The sequence below is a fragment of the Meles meles genome, chromosome 5 (genome assembly GCF_922984935.1).
Source record: "Meles meles chromosome 5, mMelMel3.1 paternal haplotype, whole genome shotgun sequence".
Taxonomy (NCBI): Eukaryota; Metazoa; Chordata; class Mammalia; order Carnivora; family Mustelidae; genus Meles; species Meles meles.
The window spans coordinates 58,453,052-58,479,543 of record NC_060070.1 but is presented as its reverse complement, the minus strand read 5'-3'; the positions used below and the strand labels follow the sequence as shown (position 1 = coordinate 58,479,543).

Sequence of the window (26,492 nt, the reverse complement as noted above, 5' to 3'; positions counted from 1 at the left end):
TGACTCTTCTATGGACTTTGGATTTTTATGACATCTATTGGCTGTGTTCCTCTTTTTGATTTACTTGCAAATTACCTCATGCGGTTCAATGATATGAAGAACAGGTGGATTGGGCTTTGGTTCCTTAGGATGACGTACTCTTAATCGTTCTGTAGCCATTGCAAGTTCATCAATAGCAGATACCCGATTCCTCAGAGCCATCCAATACTCATGAAGCAACTAGGAAAACAGAAAACACAAAGACAGTGGTAATTAATGCACAGAATTAAAACTGGTTAAAACCACCAAAATGTGCCATAATCAAGTCTTCAGCGAGGTCTAAGATATACATATTTTTTTCATTAAGTGTGTAAGACACAAGCAATTTTGGGGCCAATCTTTAGGATGAGGTTGCATGACTGAATAACCTCCATAGGCCACTACAGAATATCTTACCTTTAGAATCGTAGAACAGAATACCCAAAGATATTTTGGTGGGACCACAGATCTTTATATGTCAATATTAGCCTAGTGGAATCTCTGCTTTGTTTCTTTAAGAAATATTTTTCATTATAAAATATTTCATATTTTCAAAATATGTATATATGATAATGAGAATACTAAAATATACAACTGAGTACTCAACATCCAATTTAAGAAAGAGAACAATACCAATGCCTTGGAAAGTCTGTTTCTGGATCAACTGCATCCCTCTTTCCTCGCACTTTTTCCTTTAAGCCCCCTACAATGGACTAACCACTATTCTGAATTGGACTTATTCTGTACTTTTCATTTGAGTCATACTAATCTACATATTCTTAATAATTTGGTTATACATGTTTCTGAAATTTATGGAAATGCTGTATCAGTCACTATAAAATCTTTGATATGCTTTCTTCACTAACATTATGCTCTGAGGTAGACCCTGACTGATGTGTGTAACAGTAGCTTATTAATTTGCATTAGTGTATTAGAGTTCAATCTGCAAGTTAAAAAGAAAAAAAATTCAGAAAGATCTGAGAAAACTGCATGATAGGCAATCCTCAAAGACATAGTATATCATCAAAATAAGCCCAGAGGTAAAATACAGGGGCAACTGGACACTGTATATAGTACTGTCTTCCAACCGCTTGCTGTAATTATGTGTTAATATGCATTTGCATTTAGAATAATAATGTGAGAAGAAAAAAATTACTATGAATCAATGATTTCAACTATAAAAGTATTATTCCCCAATTTATCAAACATATGAGATGATATTACCAATAGCATACTTTCTTTTTCTGGATAGAAATTTTTATCTTGCTTTAAAAGTTAAGAACTTCAGATTTTTAAAAAAGATATAAATGGAATTATAATATTATAAATAAAACAATTTTTTCATTTCCTCACCCATCTCACCTATAAAATAGGATACTGGATAACAAATTCAAATATAAAGAATAATTCAAAATTAATGAATTTTGGCATCTCAATCAAGTACAAAGTTGTGATATGATAAAATTATCAAAATATAAATATAAAGGGCTACTTTCTACTTTATTAACTGGAATGGTTTCCAGCCTTGTAGGTTGAGAAATATTTACCATGTTCTCTAATCTTCAAAATATTGATGTTTGGTTGTTATTCACAGAGCAAAAGCAAAACAAAACACAACACAACAAAAACAAACAAAACTCTAATTTCACAGAACTGCAGTGTAAGATCAAACTAAGAACAGGAGACACTTTCACAGCTAAATAAAAGGTTTCATACCAATTTCATTTTAATAATGACTTCTTTTTAGTAATTTAATATATAGAAGTTCATTATTTGTTCAGCATTATTATATGTATTATTTTTCATTAAAATCATTACATTTTAGGGAAACAGAAATTACGATACCTCAAGACTCTAAAGCAGATTTTTAAAAACTCTGAAAAGAGCAAAGAAAAGTAGTAATTAAAATTAATATAGAAAAGAAAAAATCTAATATTGGAAAAAAAATATTGAAATGCTGTACCTTATATTCTTTTTTCCATGCTTCAAAAAGGTCCATTGAAGTACTTCCTTCATCAACGAATTCAACATCAAATCTGTGTGACTTTGCAAATGACAGCAGTGCTTTCATAGATCGTTCTGTTTCACTTACTGCCCACAGACCCCGACTAGTGGTGGGTATTCGATCATCCACCAGCCCTTCTTCATCTTCTATCATCTCCTCAAATATTGCAGTCTGGCCTTTGACGCTGAAAACATGTAAGAACAAAACAACAGGAACTATTGTCAGTGGGTTAACAAGCATTGTGAAAGTCCTATTGGCAGAGCCAATAGATAAACAAGTCTTTGGAAGACCACAGCAATTCTAAAAATGCTGGAGGCATTATAAATTTGTCCAATTATCTTGACAGCAATCTGACATATTAAAAAATGGCTATAAATTTTTATGCTAAAATCTAGCTCTGAGAATTATCACAAAACACAAACTTACCACCACTACCACCCATGCAAAAGCAAAACAAAACAAAAACACTGGATGATCTCAAAGTACACCATCAATCTCTTTTTTTCAAGGCAATCAGAACTTAGCCTTTTCTCAATTTGTAAAACAGGAATAATTTTGCTAATTCCATAGCTATTACGCACTCACTGCTTGACACAGGATGATAACCTCCAATTTGTGTTGCAGAAAGTATATTAATGAAAGCTAACCTTTTACAGAACTCTTACTATGTATCACACACTATGCTAAGCAATTATGTGCATTTTAAAATTTAATATTCATAAAAAATTCAATGAGGTAAGTATTGGTTTGTCATTTCATGAATGAGCATACTGAGATTTACAGAGGCAATCTGCCCACAAGAGTGGGGAGGGATTTCAGATGAAATGTGTCAGACTTGAAAGTCTGTCAGTCCCCTAAAACGTCCCTTCATAATGTATTACTAAAGGACATGAGCATCTGGGGGTAACTTCTGTGTAAGTGAAACTGAACATGTTAAATGATCACATGCTAAAATTCACTGAACTTATGTAATTAAAGAAAAAACACAAGAAGGTTACTGTGAGGAAAATACAGTCTTATAAATCAAAATACCAAGTCTTGCAAACATTTCATTCTCCTGAGTAATAAATCAGAGAACTCACGTGTGGGAAAACAGTTTTGATTCATACTCTGTGAACAATTCATCAGCCTTACAAAAGACACAGCTGAAAAAGAAAGAAATGACCAGAGAAATATTTACAAATATAACTAGCAATTGGCTAATATCTACAACAGACTTAGTATTTTATATTTTACACTTCATTTTTTCTTTACAGCACACATGCCATTTAAGAAAAAAAAAATACACGGTTTTCAGTATGTGGTCCTTGAGAGTTTTTTAAAAGTTAGATTAATAATATATTTCTTTCCACTTCTGTTTGAATTTAAATGAAAAAACTTTTATTAGATGAGTCACTGTTTCTTCTCTCAGAAGACATCTAGCTGAATGGAACTGACTCCACTTCATTGCATGACTGGTCTTATTACCTACCAGTTGAGAGGAAGTCTGGTTGGTCGAAGATGGCAGATTGTTGCTGATTCAATAACATTACGAGATGGAGGCCCCTCCAGGTTTTTTACAGCTTCTCTTACTAGCTTCTGGAATTTATTTAGCTCCTCCATTTGTGTTGTAAGTAAGAACTGAAGACCTCTGCAGTCATGGAACCTGATTCCCATCACCAGCATCACACAAGACACAAAGAAAAGAAGAGTAGGTCAATTTCCTCAAATTCAGAAAATGGTTGCCAAATAAAATATTCAAGAAATTGTGCAACATTTTACCTAGCCTACCTTGAGTGAATTTACCTTAGTAGTAAGCTCAATCTACTGGCAGACAAGGTATAATAACATTGGGTTATTTACTACAAAAGATATCAAAATTTTGATAGTCTGTCCTCAGGAATTGAAATAAAGTCTACAAAATCTGTCTCTGTCTCAGATATCTTTTGAAAGAATGAGACTGCCGTACTGTTTCTTTTTTACTGCTGACTGACTCCAAATGTCCCTTCAGAAATCCTTGCTTTATATGGAGAGGCAACCGCAGAATGAAAAATAGAGAAAAATTGAGAAGAAGAAAAATGCCCGAGTTATACTGCTTGCTGCAAAGAGCTTATAAATACATACATATTTATGACATGTGATATATACATGCGTACATGTGTACATGTATATATCACATATATTTTATAATACATACATATTACTTACATGCATATACATTTTATTAAGCATTTATTATATGATGCCAGATACTTTGCCAAGCTCTTTTCCTGTATAATCTCAACAGATACTACTGTGTTCATGTTATGGATGAAGCTTAATGAACTAAAATAAAAGCTACAAAACTATAATGTAGTAGAGCTAGGAGTTAAACCCAAACATAATTCTCTCTCTCTTTTTTTTAGGATTTTACTTATTTATCTGAGAGAGCCCATGAGTGTGTGCACAAGCGGGGATGGGGTGGGGTGAAGTGGGTGGCAGGCAGAGGGAGAGGGAGAAGCAGGCTCCCTGCTTGGCAGGGAGCCTGATGGGGAGCTTGACCCTGAGATCATGACCTAGGCTGAAGGCAGACACTTAACTGACTGAGCCACCCATATCCCTCAAGCACAATACTCTTTTAACACTTTTAATAAACTGAGTGAAATGTGCCAAGGAAAGAAATGTATAGATGTACATGAATGGGTTTATGAAATGAGAAAGAAAATCTAGATTAATAAGGAATTAGAAAATGGGAAATACAAAATACAAATGGGATTTGTTGGCTTTTTAAGTTAAGAGTATATCCCTTTTCCTTCCTAAAATGTCATACACCCATTTTTCTAAATCGTTCAGAAGAGTCTGCTCTCCTTCCTGAAAGCCTTCCAGTATTTTACACTAATCTGTTTCTTTCTGTCCATAAAGTTCTTTGAAAGTTATCATTCATTTTAGTATGTTGTCATGTTCAAGTGTTTATACATACTTGTATTTCTCAGACTGTCATGTGTTTGTCTACTCATTAAGCTAATTTTTAAAAGGTAAGAATTAGATCGTATCTTTAAAAAAATATGTAATAGACACAGAACAGCTGCTCAGTAATTTCTAAGACAATTTGCATGGGGATTCACAAACACAATTAGGTTAGGTATCAATATTATTCATATCAGTATTATTCAATATTATTCGCAAATTATGCAATAGGGGCTAAAAAAAATGATCACAGATAGCATTTAACTGTCTTACAATATACTTTCTTGCAGGTCCTTTAAAGGAAAAAGAACATACAATTACATGTTACTGGTAGGCACTACCCTAAGTACACAAGCACTTTGCAGATATTAATTTACTAATCCCCACAACAATGCTGTGTGGTTTTATAAATAAGGAAACTAAGGCACAGAGCTTATCTAACTTTCCCAAGGTTACAGAACTAGTTAAGTGGTGGGATATGAACACAGGCATTCTGACTTGGGAATCTACCTGTGCTCTTAAACTAAGGAAAATTATGGTTTTCTTTTCCTAAGAATTGGTAAGAAGCAAACATGAATAATTTGGCTTCTGAGATATGGATCTCACTGAAAAACACAGTAACAGTATTAAAATGATCTTTGACTGTATATGCAATACAAAAAAAATATTAACTCTCCTAGGTGGTAAGTTATATATTAAAAAAAATTTATTTTAGGGCACCTGGGTGGCTCAGTGGGTTAAGCCGCTGCCTTCAGCTCAGGTCATGATCTTAGGGTCCTGGGATCGAGTCCCGCATCGGGCTCTCTGCTCAGCAGGGAGCCTGCTTCCCTCTCGCTCTCTCTTCCTGCCTCTCTATCTACTTGTGATCTCTCTCTGTCGAATAAATAAAATCTTTAAAAAAAAATTTATTTTAGAAGTGTTTGTTACTTTATGTCTAATGTTTCTGAGAAAAATATGTGTAATGAACGACTTGTTTTATATTACCTATTTGTCCTTTCATAACCCTGGGACTCCCAGACTTTTATTAGGGATTATGTTCTCATATATAAGAATCTGCAACTTTTAATTAGTTTCTTTGTGATTTAAGAAAAACAACTTCAAAATAACTTTAAGATTATCTTATCAGCTGATTCCACAATGCTGACAGAAAACATCAGTATTTAGCTTTAAAACTGGATAAAATGAATCTTGACTTACTTAAATGATAACTTATCCTGGAATGGTGACTCTTGGGTTAAACAGAGAAAAAGGAAGTGCACTCAAGAGTATAATGTACTCCATATACCTCAGAAATGAAGCCTGTCAAGTTGTATGGTGAAAAACATGATGACTGTATATCTAAATTAGCAATGACACATGGAAAATCTAGCACATCTCTTTAAGGTTTTAGCAGACATTTAGAAAGTCTTTTAAAAGAATAAAACACTTTAAAACATTTTAAAGATATTCTTATGCTGAATTTTTCTGAAAACCAACATTAATCCCAAGACCTTATACTGGGATGTGATCTGAGAAGCAATAAAAACTCTCTCTCTGTCCCCTTCCTGGAATCAACAGTCCTGCCATAATACCTCAAGTTCCCACATTAGACTGCATTCCTTTGGGTTAAATAACTGTGGATACTTTTTATAAAGAATAAGTTTGGTCTTTGGGAAGAATTATTCACCATTTATACAATAAGAGCAATAATCCAACTTACCTACAAAGACCCTGAAGAATGATGAGGGTTGATGAGAAGAAAGAAGGATGGGGGAAAGAGCAGGTAACTCTATAACATAAAACCTGGGCCACTGTTGTGCTATGATGCTTAGCTCATTGGGGGTGAATTACACAGTGGAAGCATGAATTTTTTTTTTTTTTTTAATTTGACAGAGAGAGAGGGATTACAAGTAGGCAGAAGGGCAGACAGAGAGAGAGAGGGGAAGCAGACTTTCCGCTGAGCCGAGAGCTCGATGCAGGGCTCGATTCCAAGACCCTGAGATCTTGACCTGAGCCGAAGGCAGAGGCTTATTAACCCACCGAGCCACCCAGGTGCCCCTGGAAGCATGAATGTCTTATCTCAAGGACAACTTTCTCTGAAAACAAAGTCTACTTCAAGACTTTGCTTGGAGTTGGCTTTGGTGTATCCAACAAAGATAAAATAAATATTTTATCTTTAAGCAGATTAAAAAAACACTAAAAAGAATTGTTTAAAAATGACTAATACACTAATACAATATACTAATAAAAATGACTAATGACTAATACAAGGTTTCTTCACACAGAAATCGTTTTCTTCTTTCAGACTTATAGATATCTAATATTTGTTTGAAATGTATTTTTAACAATACGTAAAATCCAGATGTTCATAACCACAATATGTTCTGACAATTAACTGTACCTCTTAACGTCAAACGATCTGAATATTTGGGGTCATTACTCATACAGTTATCCTATTTTGTACTACTTTCTTACTTCTCTGACATAGAAAGCTTGCCAATTTGTTGCTTGTAGTTGCTTGTTATTTCATTTCGCACTCGCTGAACAAGTTCCTCATCAATAGCAAATTCTATTGCTCTGTGGATCACATTCAGCCACCAAGGAGAATTAGAATAAATCTGTAAAATAGACAACAGCTCATCAATTCATGTTTTTTCAGTGCTCACTATGTTTTTCTATCACTGGGAAAGATGTGAAAGTCAAAGGAAGCAATAAATGCTAGTCTCAAGGGAATTATAACAGTGGGGGACACAAGTGGGGGAGACACACTCTACATAGAATGGGTGCGTACAAGTTTTGCATACAGAATTAAAGAGAATACCTGTTTCCTGACTACTGTGGATGAATGAGAATTTACTGTACATATATTTGTGTAACACAGTTGTGCTAAAAAAATACATTACCAAAATGAAAACTCAGTATTCAGTGTTATATTTGAAAAGGTGAGATCTTTCTCAGCATAATAGAGACATCCTGCTAATCTTCAACTAATTGGACTAGATGCTACTCAATAATACTCTACGATTACTAGCAAAATTTTATGCCTGAATACTAAATAATGAATTAGGAGAATAAAGTATGGAGTAACTGGTTAAAATAAAAAAGTCAGTGTGTTCTGTGATAGCCTCCTCTTTAGGCTTGCTACTGATTTCATAAGAGAAATTTTTGAAATGACAAAAAGCATGTACCCCATAAGAAAAATACCATGTTTCTAATGTTCTAATATCTTTAAAGAAAAGATTTTGGAAACATATATATCTAAGATCAAAAGGAGGTTACAGAAGTCTTTACTTTCTTCAAAAGACAACTTATTGTCTACACAAGATTAGAGAAAACCCATCACAGCTTAAAAAAAAAAAAAAAAAAAAAGAAAGAACTTCCAAATAGGCGATTTAGCTATACATCTGTTCATTCAGTTAACAAATGCTGTGAACAGCGCATACATTTTTTTATTACCGGACAGGCACCCTAGTAGGTGCTATGAATTTCAAGATGAGTAAGAAAGTTCAAGTTTTCCTCCCAAACAAGACAAAATCCAAAATGCTATATAGAGACAAACAGGTAAGAAAAGTCATCCTGGGGACGTACCTTTCTCTGGAGCTCCCGTATGGTCTGCTGCACAGGCTGCAGAGCCTGCTGGGCTTCAGCGACTTCTGTGTTACATTTGCTCATATAATGCTCTCGCAGCTGTTTGGCCTTTGGTGAAAAAGGAAAGAGATGTCAACTTTCATTCTAGGTCTAGAACATAATTCACTATAATGTTGTAGGAATAATGTGGTATATTTTAGATAGGTAAAGCTACTTAACACAGTTTAAGCACAGAGTTCCATAAGGATACTGTGAAGAACATGAGAGCCAAGCTAGAGATTTCCAAGACAGATATTAAAGAGACCACATTTACTTGTTAAGTAACAAAATTTAAGAAATCCCAAGAGTCTGCTTCCCAAATTTCTATTTAATTTTTTAATTTAAAAAAAGGGGGGGCGGGATGGGAAGAATATCAGTATTTCAAAGCATGAGGCAAAGCATCTTTTAGAATTTGTCTTATTTAGTTATTACAACTTTTTGGAATTATTTCAGTTTGGAAATAATACTTGAGAGTATATATTAACACAGGTGTTGTGGACATGGGACAGGAAGGAAAACCAGAAAGACTCCTAAACAGGAAATTCTAACCCTTCCACTTGGAGGTGGGTTGACCCACGTGAAATTGCCAACACTAGACCTTTGGACTTACAAAAATTTACAATTTCATGGGGTTCAACTGAATAGCTACATCTCTTTGGACTAGCCATTTTACTTCTCTGGGTTTCTGTTACTTTATTTGCAAATGTGGTGGCTGAAGTAGATGATTTCTTGCATCTGTGGTTTCATATTCTTTGAGAGACAAAAATGATAATGTGGTCCTCCTTGGAAATCTATCTATCCAGTGTGACACATTTTTTCTTTCCCTTTTCCCATGATGCATTTTTCCCTTTCCTGTCACAACCTTCCGATTAATTTTCATTAAAATTCCTTGGCTATAATTATTTGGTCATTTAGAGCTATCTACTAATAGAATGGACAGTCTCTCAGAGTTTCCTGTCGCTGAAGGCATTTAAACAAGTGACTGATTTTATGTAAGATTAGATGCCTGCCATGGGAATGAGAGTTCACTTAAAAATCTCTAATACTTAGGGGCACCTGCGTGGCTCAGTTATTAAGCGTCTGCCTTCGGCTCAAGTCATGATCCCAGGGTCGTGGGATCGAGTCCCACATCAGTCTCCCTGCTCCATGGGAAGACTGCTTCTCCCTCTCCCACTCCCCCTGCTTGTGTTCTCTCTCTCACTGTGTCTCTCTCTGTCAAATAAATAAATAAAATCTTTTTAAAAAATATTAAAAAAAAACCCTCCAATACTTAGACTGTCATCTAACATTAAGAAAGGGCTGTACATAATTACACAATCTCACTTTGTATCTTAATTAAAATAAAGGGCCCACTTACAGGTTAAATTCACTTTAAACATATCTACTATTCTCTTGATTTTAGTTTTTTGCCATCTCTGACTTTTAAAAAGGCAAAAATCCATGGGGGAATTAGCACAATATGCTCATTAACTATTTATAGGGAAATGATTTACACCACCTTTCCAATGAGGAAAGACTCACTGCAGGACGAACTTCTTTGAGAGGACCTAAGAAATACCACCAACACACCAAGTTTATTTCAGCAATACATAAAAAGGTGGAAGAAGCACAAAATGTTTTATTTTTACTAAACCACATCTTTTGATGAGATCAAGTTCTTCCTTCCTTTCTTTTTCTATGTGTTCCTTCCTTTTTCTTTCTATGTGCTGCTGGCTACCAACAGCCATATCTATAAAAGCAGTTACCACGTAATTTCAAGTAGATTACAAGAGAAGCAAAATAACATGGAGTACTGCAATTCTCTCCTATCCAAAACCACCAAAGCAATTTAGAAAATAAAAGCAGCAGGAAAACATGATTACTTTCGTTTAGATGCTGAATGCCCTAGGAAATATTAATGATATGGGGGACAAAACCTGAAAAAAAAAAAAAAATCCTTTACAAACAGAATAAAAAAATAATTACCTCTTCCTCAAGTCTGCCATCTCGTAAGGTAGGAGGTATTCCTGGGTGTTTGGCTACCAACAGTTCCATCAAGTTATGGGTAGCATGAAGTCTCTACAAACACACAAAAGGCAGTAATTTTGAGAGCCAATGCAGTGGATTCTAAAGGAAGAATCTACTATTAATATGGCATATAGAATACTAACACCACGACAAGATCAGATCATTGAAAACTTTTCCTCTAACACAATTTGAGCACCAACCTCCTCAGAGAAAACCAAAACCAGTTTCATAGTAAAGGTCTTAATTCATGATGGCATAAACAGTCTTCAATTAAAATACACTGTCTTAAAAAAATATTATGAAATATGTCTATGCATTTAGGTGAATGTGTAATATAGGTATATTTATTCTAGTATATGTGCTATTGTCTATATAGGGAACTACAATTATGCCAAGTAAGTCTACTAAAGTAGAAAGACTGCCCAGACTCGATTGATTCCTCTCCTGGGAAATGAGTCTGCATAAGTCTAGCAATTATGATAAAAATAAGAACAATGAAATATATCAGAATACAGCTATGACCTGGATCTGTTGAACTTAATGGCTGAAAAGGGGAGAAGCTAGAGGTAAAAATGGTATAGGAAAAAGGAGATAACTGCATCTGTTTGGTATAAGCCAGGGTTCTCACTATGATATTGAGTCTGCAGCTGATTAAGAGGCTCCCTCTAGAGTCAAGGGCTGTGAGGAGAAATAAGTAATTTCCATCTATTAACTTGGCTCTTTACCTGGGAAGACAGCTAATGGCTAAAGGATAATCAGGAAAAAAGAGTCCTGGTAAGATCTGATTTGCTGCTAGTGGTTTGAGACTATAAAGGTTTACTCCGTCTGGCTATGGATTTCAATGAACCTGTAAATGACACTATGGAAACAAAGTGGTAGAAACTCCACTCCTCTTCTCCATGTGTGCTTGTAGAAGAGGATTCCTGAACACGGTGGTGGAACACACTGGGGAGAACACCTGTCTCTTTCTATCCCCTTACATATTTTATCCCCAAAACACAACAGAGTGGCTAATCTCACTCAAAAGAACCAAACATTCAGTGGGCCATGGTTTACAGTACACAGGATTATTAAAACCCAAAGGAAGAAACAGGCTGACTGCTTACTCTTCACTTTCGAACTCAGGCACACTGGACTTAGCTGTCTTCTCGCCCACTTTTCTACTTCCGCTTTTTTTCAGGAGCCTGTTCCATTTGTATTTCTGCTTTCTTCCATGAGGCAAACACATTTGCTTAAGACTGAAGGTCTGACTTCTGTAATCCTCACCCATACAGAATGTAAGTAGGCTTGTATTTAATTTTCTTCTCTTTCCCCCAAACATTCCTACTAATACTTGCTGAGGCACATGTGAACATGTGGATCCCAAGGTCTTGATTGTGTATGATAAAGAAGTTCTATCAAGGACTCAAGCCTAAACTTAGGAAGATTAATAAAAGTGGTCCTTATTTACCATTTGGCTACAGAGCCTTGTGTATGATCCACTGGACAGGACTAACAAAGAGAAGAGATTCAGTACTTAAAATAAATGTTATAATTCAAATATCCATAAGGGACCTCCAAAAATTAAATGAGAAGATCATCATGAAAAATTCTTTTGTAAAAAATAAAGACTATACACTTGAAATTGTTTAGTGCTCACTTACCTGGAGTGAATCCGTTTTAAGTTTTCCTTTGTGTTCCTCAGATGAACGCAACACTTCTCTGTACAGCTCTGCTGCTAAGGCATACTCACCTGAAGAATTAAAATGTATTTAAAGCATAAGAAAGCCATATATTTAGCTCCCAATGTGATCTAGTAAGCTATTATCTAGAAATGTCTACTGTAAAATATCATAGTGATTATACCCCACTATTTTTAAAAGAAAAGGAATTTGACTTGTATTAATATGACTGTACCAGTAAAAAAGCTGATTAACTCCATTTGCTAATTCCATAGCATAGAACACAAATGAGATATACTTATGCTTTAATATTATACTGAAAAACAAACTGAATAAACTCTTAATTTAGATGACTTTCCTCTTACTGGTGTTAAAGGGTGCCAATTAGTGGTCATTTTGATGTTTGAAATTAAGAACAACTTTATAAATAAATATTCAAAACACTATGATCAACCTATGTCTAATTCTCAGATAAAAAATATTCTCTTTTCATAATTACCATACTTATAAAAGACAGTAAAATGACTAAACTATAACATAAACAGTTGAATTTGAACTATTTGCTTATCTTTTTAAAAATTTTTACTTAAAAAATACATGCCTTCTGGGAAACACATAAAAATAGGTATATTCATTAAGCTTACAAGCTTAAGCCAAATTTAGAAATACCCATTCTTTGCCACTTGATGGCACTAACATTTCCAAGTAAATAAATAGTACTGAATTTGACACTTAACCAAGCAAATTTCTCGAAAAAATATGTGCAGAAAACACATTGTACCAAGATGGAATAATACTATATTTTTAAAACCATAATCAGTGAGGAACTTAAAACATACATTATATATCATACATATATGTTTGTATATAATACAAACAAATCCCTTGAGTTTGCAGTTTATTTTACATTTCTTTTAGAAGTCAAAAACCACAAACTTCTCTGGGCAACTAATTTCTTTAAAGTTTTATCAGGTAAATTACAAGAAAATTGGTAAATTATCTCCGTGACTACCCAAGCAGAGTGGTGGATTAATAATCTTTGTGAGAAGGTCAAAAGAATTGGAATTTATCAAAAAAGGCCTTTCTAGTTCTAACGATATAATGCTAAATATATAAATTTTGTGAGCAGTGTAGATATAAAGAAGCATTTGTATATACGAAGTTATAAAAGTGCTTAAAACTGTACATTACCTCACCATTATGAAATACTTACATGATTTTAAGAATTATATTCTACTTAGTTTTAGAGAGACTAAAATAAAATTATCTAAACCAAAGCTATTAAAGGTTTTAAAGGTAGATTTTATAAAAAGGCACATTTACATTTACATCAGTAATTTCCTCATTGTGTATAAGAATGGCCCCAAAGTCATTATGGCATAAAAGCTATAAAACCATGCAATGTTATTAAAAATGCAGTAATAGATGAGTAACAAGAGACTCTGTTGAACAGAGTATTCAATGATTCATTAAAGTTGCAAACACGTAAGTTTAAAACGTTCAGCCAGAAAAGTTACCAGAAAAATTAGAATAAATTTCTGCAAAGAATGAGTAATTCTAAAATAAAGACAAAGGCACCGAAATCATTCCAAGTTTATTATAAAAGTAAGCTGAGGTCATGGAAATGAAGCTAATGAGTAAATGAAGTAATAGAAAGATGGCTGTACAATTTCATATTCTCAATATCAGTGTATGAATGAGAATTCTACTTGTTTCTACATCCTTGCCAACATTTAATCTGTTTAAGCCATTTCCATAAAGGCATATTGAGATGTTCTTGTGGTTTGCATATACTTAATGACTAATGATGATGAATACCTATCTTTTCACATGCTTTTCGGCGTCTCTATATATTGACTGAAATCTGTCCAAACATTTTGCCTATTTTCCTTGTGTTGTTTTCCTATTACTGGTTTTTAATAGTTCTTTTCATATTTTGAATACAAATCCTTTCTCAGTCTTGTGATTTGCAAATATTTTCTCTATTCAATGCTTTATCTTTTTATTTTCTTAAAAATGCCTTTTGAGAAGTGGAGGTTATTAATTTTTTAAAGATTTTATTTATTTATTTGACAGAGATCACAAGTAGGCAGAGAGGCAGGCAGAGAGAGGGGGAAGCAGACTCCCTACTGAGCAGAGCCCAATGTGGGCCTCGATCCCAGGACCCTGAGATCATGACCTGAGCCGAAGGCAGAGGCTTAATCCACTGAGCCACCCAGGTGCCCTAAGAGGTTATTAATTTTGATGAAGTCAAATGTATCAGTTTTTTTATGAACTGTGCTTTTGGAGTCATCTCTAAATCTCTACCTAATCCTTAATCACAACTTTTTTTATCCTTTGTGTTTTTCTCTAAGTTTTATAGTTTTAGGTTTTAATTTTGGTTTACTATTCTCTGTATTATGAACTTTCTATATGGTGCAACACTGAAGTTTTATTTTTTTGAATGAAGGTATCTAATTGTTCTAGCACCATGTACTGAAAATACCAACTTTTCTTCACTGAAATACTTTTGTATCATTGCCGAAAAATCAAATGAACATAAAATAGTAAGTGGGACTCTTTCTGGACTCTGTTCTGGTCCACTGGCCTACTCGCTTATCTTTATTCCTATGTCACACCGTCTGATTATTGCAGCTTTAAAATAAATCTTGATTCAGGTAGTGTAAATCTTCCAATTGTTTTATGCTTTTCCAAAATTGATTTGCCTATTCTAGGTGAATTTCAGAATCAGCCTGTAAACTGCTATAAATAGTCTGCTAAAATTTTGACTGGAAAATTTTGATTGCATTAACTATGCATCAATTTAGGATGAATCAGCATGTTAACAGTAATGAGTTTTCTGATCTATGAACATGGTATAAGTAGGTGTTCTTTAAATTTCTCTCAGCAATGTTTGTAATTTTCAATGTTTCTGTGAATACTATAAACATCTTACACATCTCTTTTCAAGTTGATGCTTAAGTATTTCTTATTTTGTTTTGATACTACTATGAGCGGCATTGTCATAATTTCTAACTGTTCATTTCTAGCACATAGGAGTAAAATAATTTTTTTTTTTAAAGATGTTATTTATTTATTTGACAGAGAGAGACACAGCAAGAGAGGGAACACAAGTAGGGGGATGTGAGAGGGATAAGCAGGCTTCCTGACGAGCAGGGAGCCTGATGCGGGGCTCGATCCCAGGCCCCTGAGATCATGACCTAGGCCAAAGGCAGTGGCTTAACCCACTGAGCCACCCAGGCGCCCCAAAATAAAATTTTTATACTCTTCTTGCATGATGTAACCTTTCAGAACTCTCTTATTAGTTTTAGTAGTTTTCCTACATGGACAATCATATTGTAGTAAATAAGGACAGTTTTACTTTTTTTCCTATTCAAACTGGTAACTTTTATTTCTTTTGACTTAACAGCACTGAAGAGAATTCAGGTACAATGTTGAAGAGAAGTGGTGATGGGACATTCTTCATTGTTCATGATCTCAGAAAAACATTCAGTTTTCAACCATTAAGTATAGCATTAGCTGTAGATCTTTTATAGATGTCTTTTATCAAAGTGAGAAAGTTTTCTTTGATACCCAGATTGCTGAAAAGTTTTTAATCAGGAATAGATGCTGACTTTTGTCAAGTACTTTTCCTACATTTATTGAGATATTTGCAAGGTTTTCCCTTCTTAATTGTTCATTTGGTGAATCATACTAATTAATTTTTGAATATTAAGCCAACCTTGCATTCCCAGAATAAATTCCACCTGGTCATAACATAATTATTTTTGGATTATTATTATTATCCAATTATTATTGGATTCATTTTGTTAAAATTTTTTAAAAATTTTGCATCTATGTTTCTGAGTGATACTGGCCTATGGTTTCATAATCAGGATGATGCCTCAAGATAAGCTGGAAATTATTCTTTCCTTTTTAATTTTCTGGAAGGGTTTATACAGATTTGATATTTCTTCCTTAAATGTTTGGTAGAATTCCCCAAGGAAATCACCCAGGCGTAGAATTTTCTTTGTGGTTAAGTTGTTTAACAATAAAATTAATTTCTTGAATAGATACAGTGCTATGCAGGTTATCTATCTCTTTTTCAGTCAGTTTTGGTGGTTTGCCTTTCTGAGTAAGCTTTGGTAATTTGTACTTCTAAAGTATTTGTTTATATAAGTTGTCAAATTTCTGCCATACAGTTGTTCATAAAATTCTTTTATGATCTTTTAAGTATCTGTACACTCTGTGATGATGTCACCTCTCCCATTACTGATTTTGATAAAAGTAATTTGTGTCATTTCTTCTTCCCTAAACAGTTTGATAGGGGTTTATAACTATTGATCGTCGCAAAGAATCAGTTTTTGATTTCATCGTTTCTCTCTATTGGTTTTGTTTTCGTTTTAATTGATTTCTGCATTATCTTTTTCTGCATTATCATCGTTTCTCTCTACTGGTTTTATTTTCGTTTTAATTGATTTCTGCATTATCTTTATTATATTCCGTCTTTTGCTGACTTGGTATTTCATTTGCTTTCTTTTTTTAAGTTTCTTAAGGTATAAGCTGATGCCAATGATTTACAACTTTTTTTCTAAGTCGGTGTTCAGTTTCCCTTTAATTACTAATCAAGACTCTATAATTCTCAATGTTATGTTTTCATTTTATTTCACTTCAAAACACTTGCCAGTTTCCCTTTTGTTCTTTAACCCAAAGGTTATTCAGAATTATTTTAATTAGTTTCAAAATATTTGGGGACTTTCCAGTTTGACATCATTTTCTTTGTTTGACATCCAATTTAAATCTAGTGTAGTCAGAGAATGTATTTAAGACTTTCATCCTTTTAAATTTTCTGAATTGGTCTACAGCCCAGAACAAGCTTTGTCTTGGTAAACATTCCATGTGCACTTGAAAAGAATATGTATTATTTGGTGGGGTAAAGTGTCTATGTCAATTGGTTATTAGTGTTGAGTTTTCCATGCCTCTATTTTGTCTTCTTGTTCTGTCAATAATTGGAAGAAGGGGGGCGCCTGGGTGGCTCAATGGGTTAAAGCCTCTGCCTTCTGCTCAGGTCATGGTCCCAGGGTCCTGGAATCGAGCCTCTGCTCAGCGGGGAGCCTGCTTCTCCTCTCTCTCTCTCTACCTGCCTCTCTGCATACTTGTGACCTCTGTCTATCAAATAAATAAATAAAATCTTTAAAAAAAAAAATAATTGGAAGAAGGATGTTGAAATCTCTGACTATAACTGTAGTTTTGCCTACTTCTCACTGTAGTTCTATCAGTTTGTGTTTTATTTTGAAGCCTTGGTTTTAGGTGCATAAACATTTAGGATTATTTTCCAGTGATAGAATAACACTATATCCTTGGGAGTATTCTTGCCTGGTGGTAATACAGTCACTCCAGCTTTTCTGATTGGTGTTAATATGGTGTATCTTTTTTTATCCTTTTACATTTGCATCTTTAAATAAAAAGAGGGTTTCTTGTAAATAGTGTATTATCAGATATTGTTTTTTAAAATCCATTTTGAAAATCTCTGCCTAAAGGGTCATTTAGACCACTGCATTTAATGGGATCACTGATATGGATGGCGTTAAATCTACTATCTTGCTGTTTGTTTTATATTTGTCTCAGCTGTTCTTTGTTTCACTATTTTTTCTTCTTTAAGCATTTTTCATTATTACTTTTTAACTCATCTTTTAGATTATTACCTCTAACTTTTTGTTGTGTTTTCAGTAGTTGCTTTAGGTTATATAGCATATATCTTTGTCAGTCTACTGTCATGATATTATGCCACTTCATATATAGTATAAAAACTTCACAACATTACATGCCTGTGTGTTCTCCTCACAGATATTGTGCTATTATTGTTCTATACTTTACATTTTCATGTTATAACTTTGTATGTAATATTCATTTTCGTAATATAACTTTGTATTTCTTCCTGTATTTTTCTTCAGAGATTTCAGTACATTTTATATTACATTACTTGAAGTTATCTACACTCTTACTGATGCTCTTTTCAAATTTTTCAGTCTTTATTCTGTTTTTCATGTTGAATGGCTTCTACTTCTACTTTATTCTTTAATTTTAATGATTTTTTTCTGTACGGTGTCTAACCTATTATTAAGTGTATTTTTTTTTTTAAGTGTATTTTTTTATCAAATACTGAAATGCACATCTCTAGAAGTCTAAAATACTGTTTCAATGTCTCTATCTAAAATGTTTAATTCTTTTTTTTCTCTCGAGGCTATAAAATACAGCTTAATGATTCTCCTATTTATGTGGCAAGGGTTTTACTAAATGGTGCTCATTAAAAGAGCTAGTTAAGTATCTTCTGCTTTTCTTCTTCTGTTATTACAAAATAACAGGGAATATGAATTTACCCTCCTTTCTGAAACAAGTAAAATAACATACAAAATATATGGAACAACAGACTGTCACTGGACATTAGGCAATAAAAAATGATAATCCCTGAGAGATGAGACACACCAATTAAACATTTTTCCATGAAAGATTCCCTTTTAATGTGCTTAATTTTGTGCATAATAGTAACAGTTTAACTGTAACCATACACACTGCGTATTTGTCTCTCTCTCTTTGTTAAGAATTTAAGCTCCACGAGATCGAAGACCTTACTCAGCTTTACTGTATTATTACGAGATCGTAACTGGTACAGAACACTCTACTACGTACTGAAAGAATGAATTTACAAACATTATTTTGTAAATTGATGACTAAGATGCCCTGAATGTGTCAAAATTTAACCATTCTTCTATTTCTAAATATTTAGCTTGATTTCAGTTGTTCACTACTACAGACTAAGTAAGGTTAATAATTTATTGCCAAATTTTGTTCAAAATCTATTTTCCCTAATCAACAACAACAACAAACTTCGAAAGTGGAAATGTTTGGTGAAAGCATATGTAAACTTTGAAAGTTTTTCAAATGTTCAGCATAAGTACTCTCCATATGTGTAAACCTACCTAAATTAAGATCAGTAGTGTGTGAGACTGTCTTTCTTCGGGGGATTTTGATTTCTACTATAACTAATCTGTCTTATTAAGTATTTAGAAAAATCAGAGATAACAAAGCAATCACCTTCTACCTTTAATGATGTGGATGCCTGCTAAGCCATTGAGAGCACAAACTAGTTGCCGATGTGCTTCTTCACATTCAGTTCCGCATTTCTTCTGCAGAGATGTCAGCAGCTCTTCCATTGTCATGGTGCTAAAAGAAAAGGCAGATCAGAACTGAAAAGAAAATCCTAGATTTCATCACATAAGATCAAGAGTATCACTCTTATAGTCTTTGTCTATCCTCAGATCTTTCTCTACACCTCCATTTTTACCACTATCACTTTTAACTCATTTGCCTCTTACTATTTTAGCAAGCATTCTATCTGATCCCAACATTCTTTCCTTTTCCCCCGTTCAGTCAGTGGAGAAGGGAACTACAAAATTTTCCTAATATATGAAGCACAACATGATATATTTGAAAGAGTATGGGTGTCAGAAGGTAAGATTAAGTGTGAATCCCTAGTATTATAATTTAATTAATCTCCATGGGCCTGAATTTTTTATCCATAAGAAAAGAAATACTTTTCAAGGATCAGATCAAATGCCATTTCCACCAAAAGGCTGTCTAACATGAACGATTTACACAGCAATTATTTCCATATTCTGTCTGTAGCCATTTATATGTACCTCTTATAAAATATGTTTATTTGCCTTACATTAAAGAAATTTATAATCTTTGTCATCTTCTTTATTTGCCTATCAACTGCGTAAGGGCAAAGACAAAAAAAAATTCCTTTTCATATTTCTTAATAATACATCATCTTTTTAATACTAGGTGCTAAAAAAAAAAAGCCAGTTGCTGAGTCACAGTCTGATGAAGGAAAACTTTCTGGCATCATAGATTACTGTGAACATAAAAGCCTTACTAGGATGAAATAATCAAACAGATAGACTTAGCACAATTACAAATAAAATATGTAATGGTATTCTAACTCATCTAATTCCCTGATGTGGGAAACAAGAAATATAATAAGAACAAAAGTATCCGTCATATCTGAAGTATAACAAAACAAAACAAAAAACCCAGAACAAAACAACAAAAGCCCAAAATAGTTCTAACTTTAAAAGAAACATTCAAAACCATGAAACTAAGTTTGGTAAGTGACTCTTTCATAAATGGAGTTCCATACCAAAGAAAAACCACATTACTAAAAATAACTGACAACTCTGTTAAAACACCCCTGAATAAAACTGTGGGCTAGGTAGCTAATAGCTTCCTGTCTATCACTACTACATTATCAACTGCAGTATAAGGAAACTGACAATAAAACCTTTTTTGGAGTGGCAAGAATTCTCCACGAACCGCCTGTGGGTGGCAGCAGGCCTGCCTGAGCCTCAGCAGTGGATACAGGATAGAGGTAACCGTCCTTCTGTCCAGGCTGCTGAGCTTCAGTGCCCAGTCAGAAATCTTCCTGAGTTTTACTACAGCATCCTGGCAGCACACTTCATGCTGACGGTGATAGAAATGCCTTTCCACTGGAGAAAAGTGAAGCCAGTGGATTTCTTCTGTCTGAGGAGGTATCTGGATCTGTCGGGAAAGGAAAAAAAAATGATTTCACCTGAAAATTTAACTTCTATCCCAACTCTTTCTTCTCTTGTAATGTCCTTAATCAGCAAAAATGTATCCTACTGACTTGGTCAATCACATCTTTCTTTGCAGACCTCCAGAGTATCTCGGCAATAAAGCTGTAGAGGCGCTGAGGATTCTTCTTGCAGTAAGGGCGATAAAGAAGTCGAACCCACCAGTGCTTGACACAGTAAGGTTCAATACCAAGAAAGACCACCAACCCAAAAAGATCTGAGAACAAAATAAGAAAAGAGCATATTGAGAATAATTGTTTCTATATTTCCTCATTACTATTCTGAATAACCACTTTCACAGACATTATACATTACATGGTATTTTCCACGAATTAGAATATGGTTTGTATAGACTCTTGAATCTGGAAGTTAATTCTGCTCTGACTTACACTTCTGGGTATTTACTTTGCTCTAGATTTTGTGCTAGGAGCTAAAATGTGAAACCATTACATAAACCTTTTACTTAATTCAAAAGTCCAGAATTTCCATCAGAAGTAAAACTAGAAAATGACTCACTTGTGTGAACCTGATCAAGAGATACATAAAAAGAGTCAGACACTGAAACTACTGGATGTAAGACTTGCTGGATTTGAAAATAAGTTTGAATGACATAGGTGATAATTCATTAAACTTTCTGGTCTAATGATTCTACTTTGGGGAAATAAGACTAAAACAATGATTAAAAAATAGAGACAAGATTAACCCAAATGATGATATTCATAGCAACAACAAACAGAATAAAAATGACTCAAATAAAGGGATGATAAAATGATAAAACAATGATCAAATAAATTATGTAGTATTCTCCATAACACAAAAGCTTTCTTTTTTTAAAAAGATTATTTATTTATTTATTTGACAGGCAGAGATCACAAGTAGGCAGAGAGGCAGGCAGAGAGAGAGAAGTGGAAGCAGGCTCCCTGTTGAGCAGAGAGCCCGATGCGGGGCTCAATCCCAGGACCCTGGGATCATGATCTAAGCTGAAGGCAGAGGCTTTAACCCACTGAGTCACCCAGGCGCCTCAAAAAGCTTTCTTTTCCCAATCCAGTATGTCCTGTGTTTGTTAGATTTACTGCATGGTACTTGTTATGTATTTCACAATTGGGCACACTCAATTTTATATACTATTTTCTGCTCACTTAACATACCCTACACAGTTTTCATATTTATGATGAATTTTTAAAACATTTTGGAAAACTGCTTAGGATACAATGAAAAAAAGAATACAAAATGATGCATTTAGTATGAGGATAAATATATAAACCTTTATATTAAAAATGGAACAGTGGATCTATCTTCAAATGAAGATTATGGCTAAGTATAATGTTCTTGATATTTTTCTTTATTGTTAAACATGTTCAAATTGGGCTATACTCTCTTTGGAAATCATGAAAATTGTTTTTACCTTTATTCTGAATATGCCCAACAAATATTTAGGTTGAATTAAGTTACTCTGATGATTTCTGACAGTTAACATCTGAAAGATACACTGTCTATATGCAGACATCGACGGATATATTATATACATTTCTGTTAAAATCAATCCAGTTGGCTAGGTGCTACCTCTTTGAGGTCCTAAAGATGCCAAAATCTGCCAAAATCAAATTCATAATCTCTTTGCCCAAACATGCTTCTCTTCTAGTACTATTCACTTGTAAATAATGTTACTGTCCATGGATGCAAGTCCGAAGACTTGGCATCTCCTGATCACTGCTATGCCTTATTACTTTTTTTCTTATCCACTTTGTCCATTTCTTCAGGACAGTCCTACTTCAAATCAGAAATGTCAGCATCACTTATCTAGATTATTTACAGTAGCCAACTTGAGATGATTCTCAACTACTCTGTTTAACTCCTTTCAGTAGCTTCTACTATTCATTAAGAAAATAAAATTCTTTATCATGGCCTATAGAATCCTCCATGGTCTGGTCTATATTCAACTATATAGTCTCTCAACCTACTGTGTTTTCCCTAGCTCTTTTACTATAGCCACACTGATTCCTTCTGTTCTCCCTGCCTGAACTTTATATTTTACTTCCTTTACAACAGAGAATTCTTCCCTCCCTCTTTACCTGGCTCATATTAGTATTTCAGATCCTGCCCAGCCATCATTTCCTTCTGTATCTCTATTTTTTTTTTAAAGATTTTATTTATTTATTTGAAAGACAGAAATTACAAGTAGGCAGAGAGGCAGGCAGAGAGAGAGAGGGGGAAGCAGGCTCCCTGCCGAGCAGAGAGCCTGATGCGGGGCTCAATCCCAGGACCCTGGGATCATGACCTGAGCCGAAGGCAGAGGCTTTAACCCACTGAGCCACCCAGGCGCCCCTCCTTCTGTATCTCTATTATGTGATGTCACAGACCCAGACATCTTTCCCAAAGTCTATTATAGCTTGAATTTTATATTTATTTCATACATTAAAGTTATCTTGACTGCAATCTTATACTTGTCTAAGTACTTAACAAATACATCTTCCATTTAAGCTGTAAGCTCAAGAAGGTCAGGGACCTTGTCTATTTTTTTTGCTATTATACTTCACAAAGAATAAATGAACCAATAAATGTACCACAAGGTACTCAAAGAAGCTAAAATGAATACATGAATATATAAATGGATAATAAGAACAAAAGCAACATTGAAAGCAGCTACTATTCATTGAATATTTAGAATCTGGCAGGTACTGTGCTTTTTACTTTTTGTATACTTCATTATAATTAATCTTAAAACATTTTCCTTACAAATTAGGGAAAATAAAACTGTGAATGTTTATGCAACTTCTTTGTGGATATAAAACTCAATATGTAGTCAACCTGGTTGTTGCAGAGTGGTACAATTTTGCCCTGAGGGGATATCTGGCAAGGTCCAAAATATATTCATACGTGTCAGAACTACAGAAGTGTTACTGCCATCTAGTGGGTGGAAGCTAAATACACTAAGATGCATAACGCACAGGTACTGACAAAAAAATACCTAGTCCCAAATGTCAACGGAGCCAAGGTTGAGAAACCCTGTTCTAAAATCTAAACAAAAACAAAAACAAAATAAAACAAAAAAACCAAATGAGACTACCATTTCCAACTACAACACAGTAAGTCCTGGCAGGCTAAGATTTCTACTACAACAACTACAAAAAGAAGAGATACAATGAAGCATAATAGTGTTAAAGACATCAGGGAATTATGGAAGCAAAGATGAAAGATGAACTGTATTTCCAGAAAGTTTAGAAAAGCTCTTTTTCAAGTAGTTTGGGCTCAAGGAAACTTTTGGGGCTGATCATTTTAACTGTGTAAATAAATTCATGGATATATATGTATGTCAAAAGATCACAAATTTTATATTTTAAATATTTACAGTTTTATTATATGTCATTTATACCTCAATAAAGCTGTAGAGACATTTCTCCAAAGAAGACATACAGATGGCAAACAGACACATGAAAAGATGCTCAACATCACTTATTATCAGGGAAATGCAAATCAAAACCACAAAGAGATAGCATCTCACACCAGTCAGAATAGCTAAAATCAAAAACACAAGAAACAACCAATGTTGGTGAGGATGCAGAAAAAAAAGTCTTGGTGGGAATGAAAACTGGTACAGCCACTGTGGAAAACAGTATGGAAGTTCCTCAAAAAAATGAAAAATAGAATTGTCATATGATCCAGTAATTCCACTACTGGTAGTTACCCAAAGAAAACAAAAACATGAATTCAAAAAGATATGTATCCCTATATTTATTGCAGCATTATTTACAACAGCCAAATTGTGAAAGTGTCCATCAACAGGTGAATGGATAAAGAAGATATGGGGTATATATATATGTGTATATATATATACACATATATATATTTATGAATATTACTCAGTCATAAAAAAGGAATGCAGTCTTGCCATATGCAACAACATGAATGGACCTAGAGAGTATATAATGCTAAGTGAAATAAGTCAGTCAGAAAAAGATAAATACTACAGGATTTCATTATGTGGAATCACTATAAGTGGAATTTAGGAAACAAAACAAATGGAAAAAAAAAAAGAGAAACAATAAAACAGACTCTTAAATATAGAGAATAAACTGATGGTTACCAGAAGGGAGATGGTGGGGGGTGGGTGAAAATGTACACTTACTGTGATGAACACTGAGTAATGTATACATATAACTGCTGCATCACTATACTGTAAACCTAAAACTAATGTAACACTAAATGAATTATATAGTTGAATATATATAAATACATATTTATATATATAAATAGTATATAATATATATAACAAACTATATATAACTATATATATTACATATATACAGTTTATATATAGATGAACACTACAGTGGAATTAAAAAATATACTCAAGAATTTGTTAAATTATAATAAGTGCTTAAACACCTGCCAACACCTTACATATCCAAAAAACCTACCCAGGAAACTGAGGAATCACTCTCCATATTCTTTTAATGTTAAAATTTTAAAAATGTAAATATGATACTCATTTTCTTTTTCTTGTATCCTCTCAGCTAACTTTTTTTTTTAGCTCATCTTAGTAACAACTAAACATCTATAATTTGGGCAGTTTCCAAATATAATAGCAGACCACTAAATTTGGCCTTTTAGTTAGCCTGATATTATTGTACAAATGGGTATCTTAATGTAATTTACTAAAATTATAAATACTTAGTTTACATTTATAATTATACAAATTTATATAATTTATAATATATAGTAATTTAAACATATATATTATAAATTATAATAATTAAAATTAAACAAATATTAAAATACATACTTATAACCTTCCTAGAAAACACTTTGTTCTTAAAATTAATCATCAAAAGTAATTGTTTTTCAGATCGCAGTCATGAATGCTGATATTTTTATTTTTAAAAAGTGGCAAGTTATCCTGTTGAAAACAATGTATAAAAACCTGAATTTCCAGAAAGATTTTTTTTATATAGATAGTTTTAAGGATGAACACCTGTCACAGAACTTCAAGAATATCTACATTTTATAATTATACTTTAATGACAGCTTTTCTGAAAATTAAGTAAAACATTTAATAAAACTTTTAGTTTTAAATATTCACAACTTGAATAAAATTTGTAAAAATGCAGTGTCTGCTCTATGGAAGAATAAGTTATATGGGTGAGATGAATGCAGAAGCATGAGTTAAAATGTGTGTGTGGGAGCGGGGGAGAACTTGACACAATCTAAATGTCCAAGAGGAACAGCTGAAGGAATGATGGTGTAAGCATATGGAGTGGTATTTTATAAAGCTATGAATACTTTGTAACTTCTACAATTAATAAAATTGGGATCCACTATGGGTCAGCCAATGAAAATTATGATCCATGTTTTTATAGATACAGCCAACTGAAATTAATTCCTTTTCCTTCTCCTCTCTCTCTTTCTTCTTAGGTTCTTTCTGTTTTATACCTACCATTTTGGAACTCTGAGTTCAGTTGAGACCTGCATCTACACTGCTGAGGAAGGCACAATGACTGTTCGACTTAGGACCATGGTACTACTCACTGTGTATCTGTCCTCATAAATAAAAACAAAAGCCACTTAATTCCATTTCAAAGACAAATGCTTGAAACCACTAGGAGTGAAATACAAATATATGTATAATCACTTAAGTAA

At 33.6% G+C, this 26,492-nt stretch overlaps 1 protein-coding gene and 1 long non-coding RNA gene across 5 annotated transcripts in view; one reads left to right on the top strand and one right to left on the bottom strand.

Moving 5' to 3' along the window:
- SHPRH (SNF2 histone linker PHD RING helicase) overlaps window positions 1–26,492 on the bottom strand; it is a 90,615-nt gene that overhangs the window by 37,756 nt on the left and 26,367 nt on the right. For all 4 annotated transcript variants that reach the window (XM_046005462.1, XM_046005464.1, XM_046005465.1 and 1 more), the window contains exons 12-22: window positions 20,909–21,072; window positions 20,546–20,802; window positions 19,304–19,425; window positions 12,205–12,293; window positions 10,520–10,612; window positions 8,516–8,623; window positions 7,403–7,545; window positions 3,495–3,668; window positions 3,106–3,168; window positions 1,982–2,207; window positions 76–219 (exon numbers count right to left, since the gene is read on the bottom strand). In XM_046005462.1, the coding sequence (XP_045861418.1) occupies window positions 76–219; window positions 1,982–2,207; window positions 3,106–3,168; window positions 3,495–3,668; window positions 7,403–7,545; window positions 8,516–8,623; window positions 10,520–10,612; window positions 12,205–12,293; window positions 19,304–19,425; window positions 20,546–20,802; window positions 20,909–21,072 (1,583 nt within the window). The remainder of the gene's footprint in view (window positions 1–75; window positions 220–1,981; window positions 2,208–3,105; window positions 3,169–3,494; window positions 3,669–7,402; window positions 7,546–8,515; window positions 8,624–10,519; window positions 10,613–12,204; window positions 12,294–19,303; window positions 19,426–20,545; window positions 20,803–20,908; window positions 21,073–26,492) is intronic.
- LOC123941766 lies at window positions 11,767–26,389 on the top strand. Its single transcript, XR_006818351.1, has 3 exons — window positions 11,767–11,838; window positions 20,935–21,031; window positions 26,268–26,389. It is a non-coding gene; the product is annotated as an uncharacterized LOC123941766 (long non-coding RNA).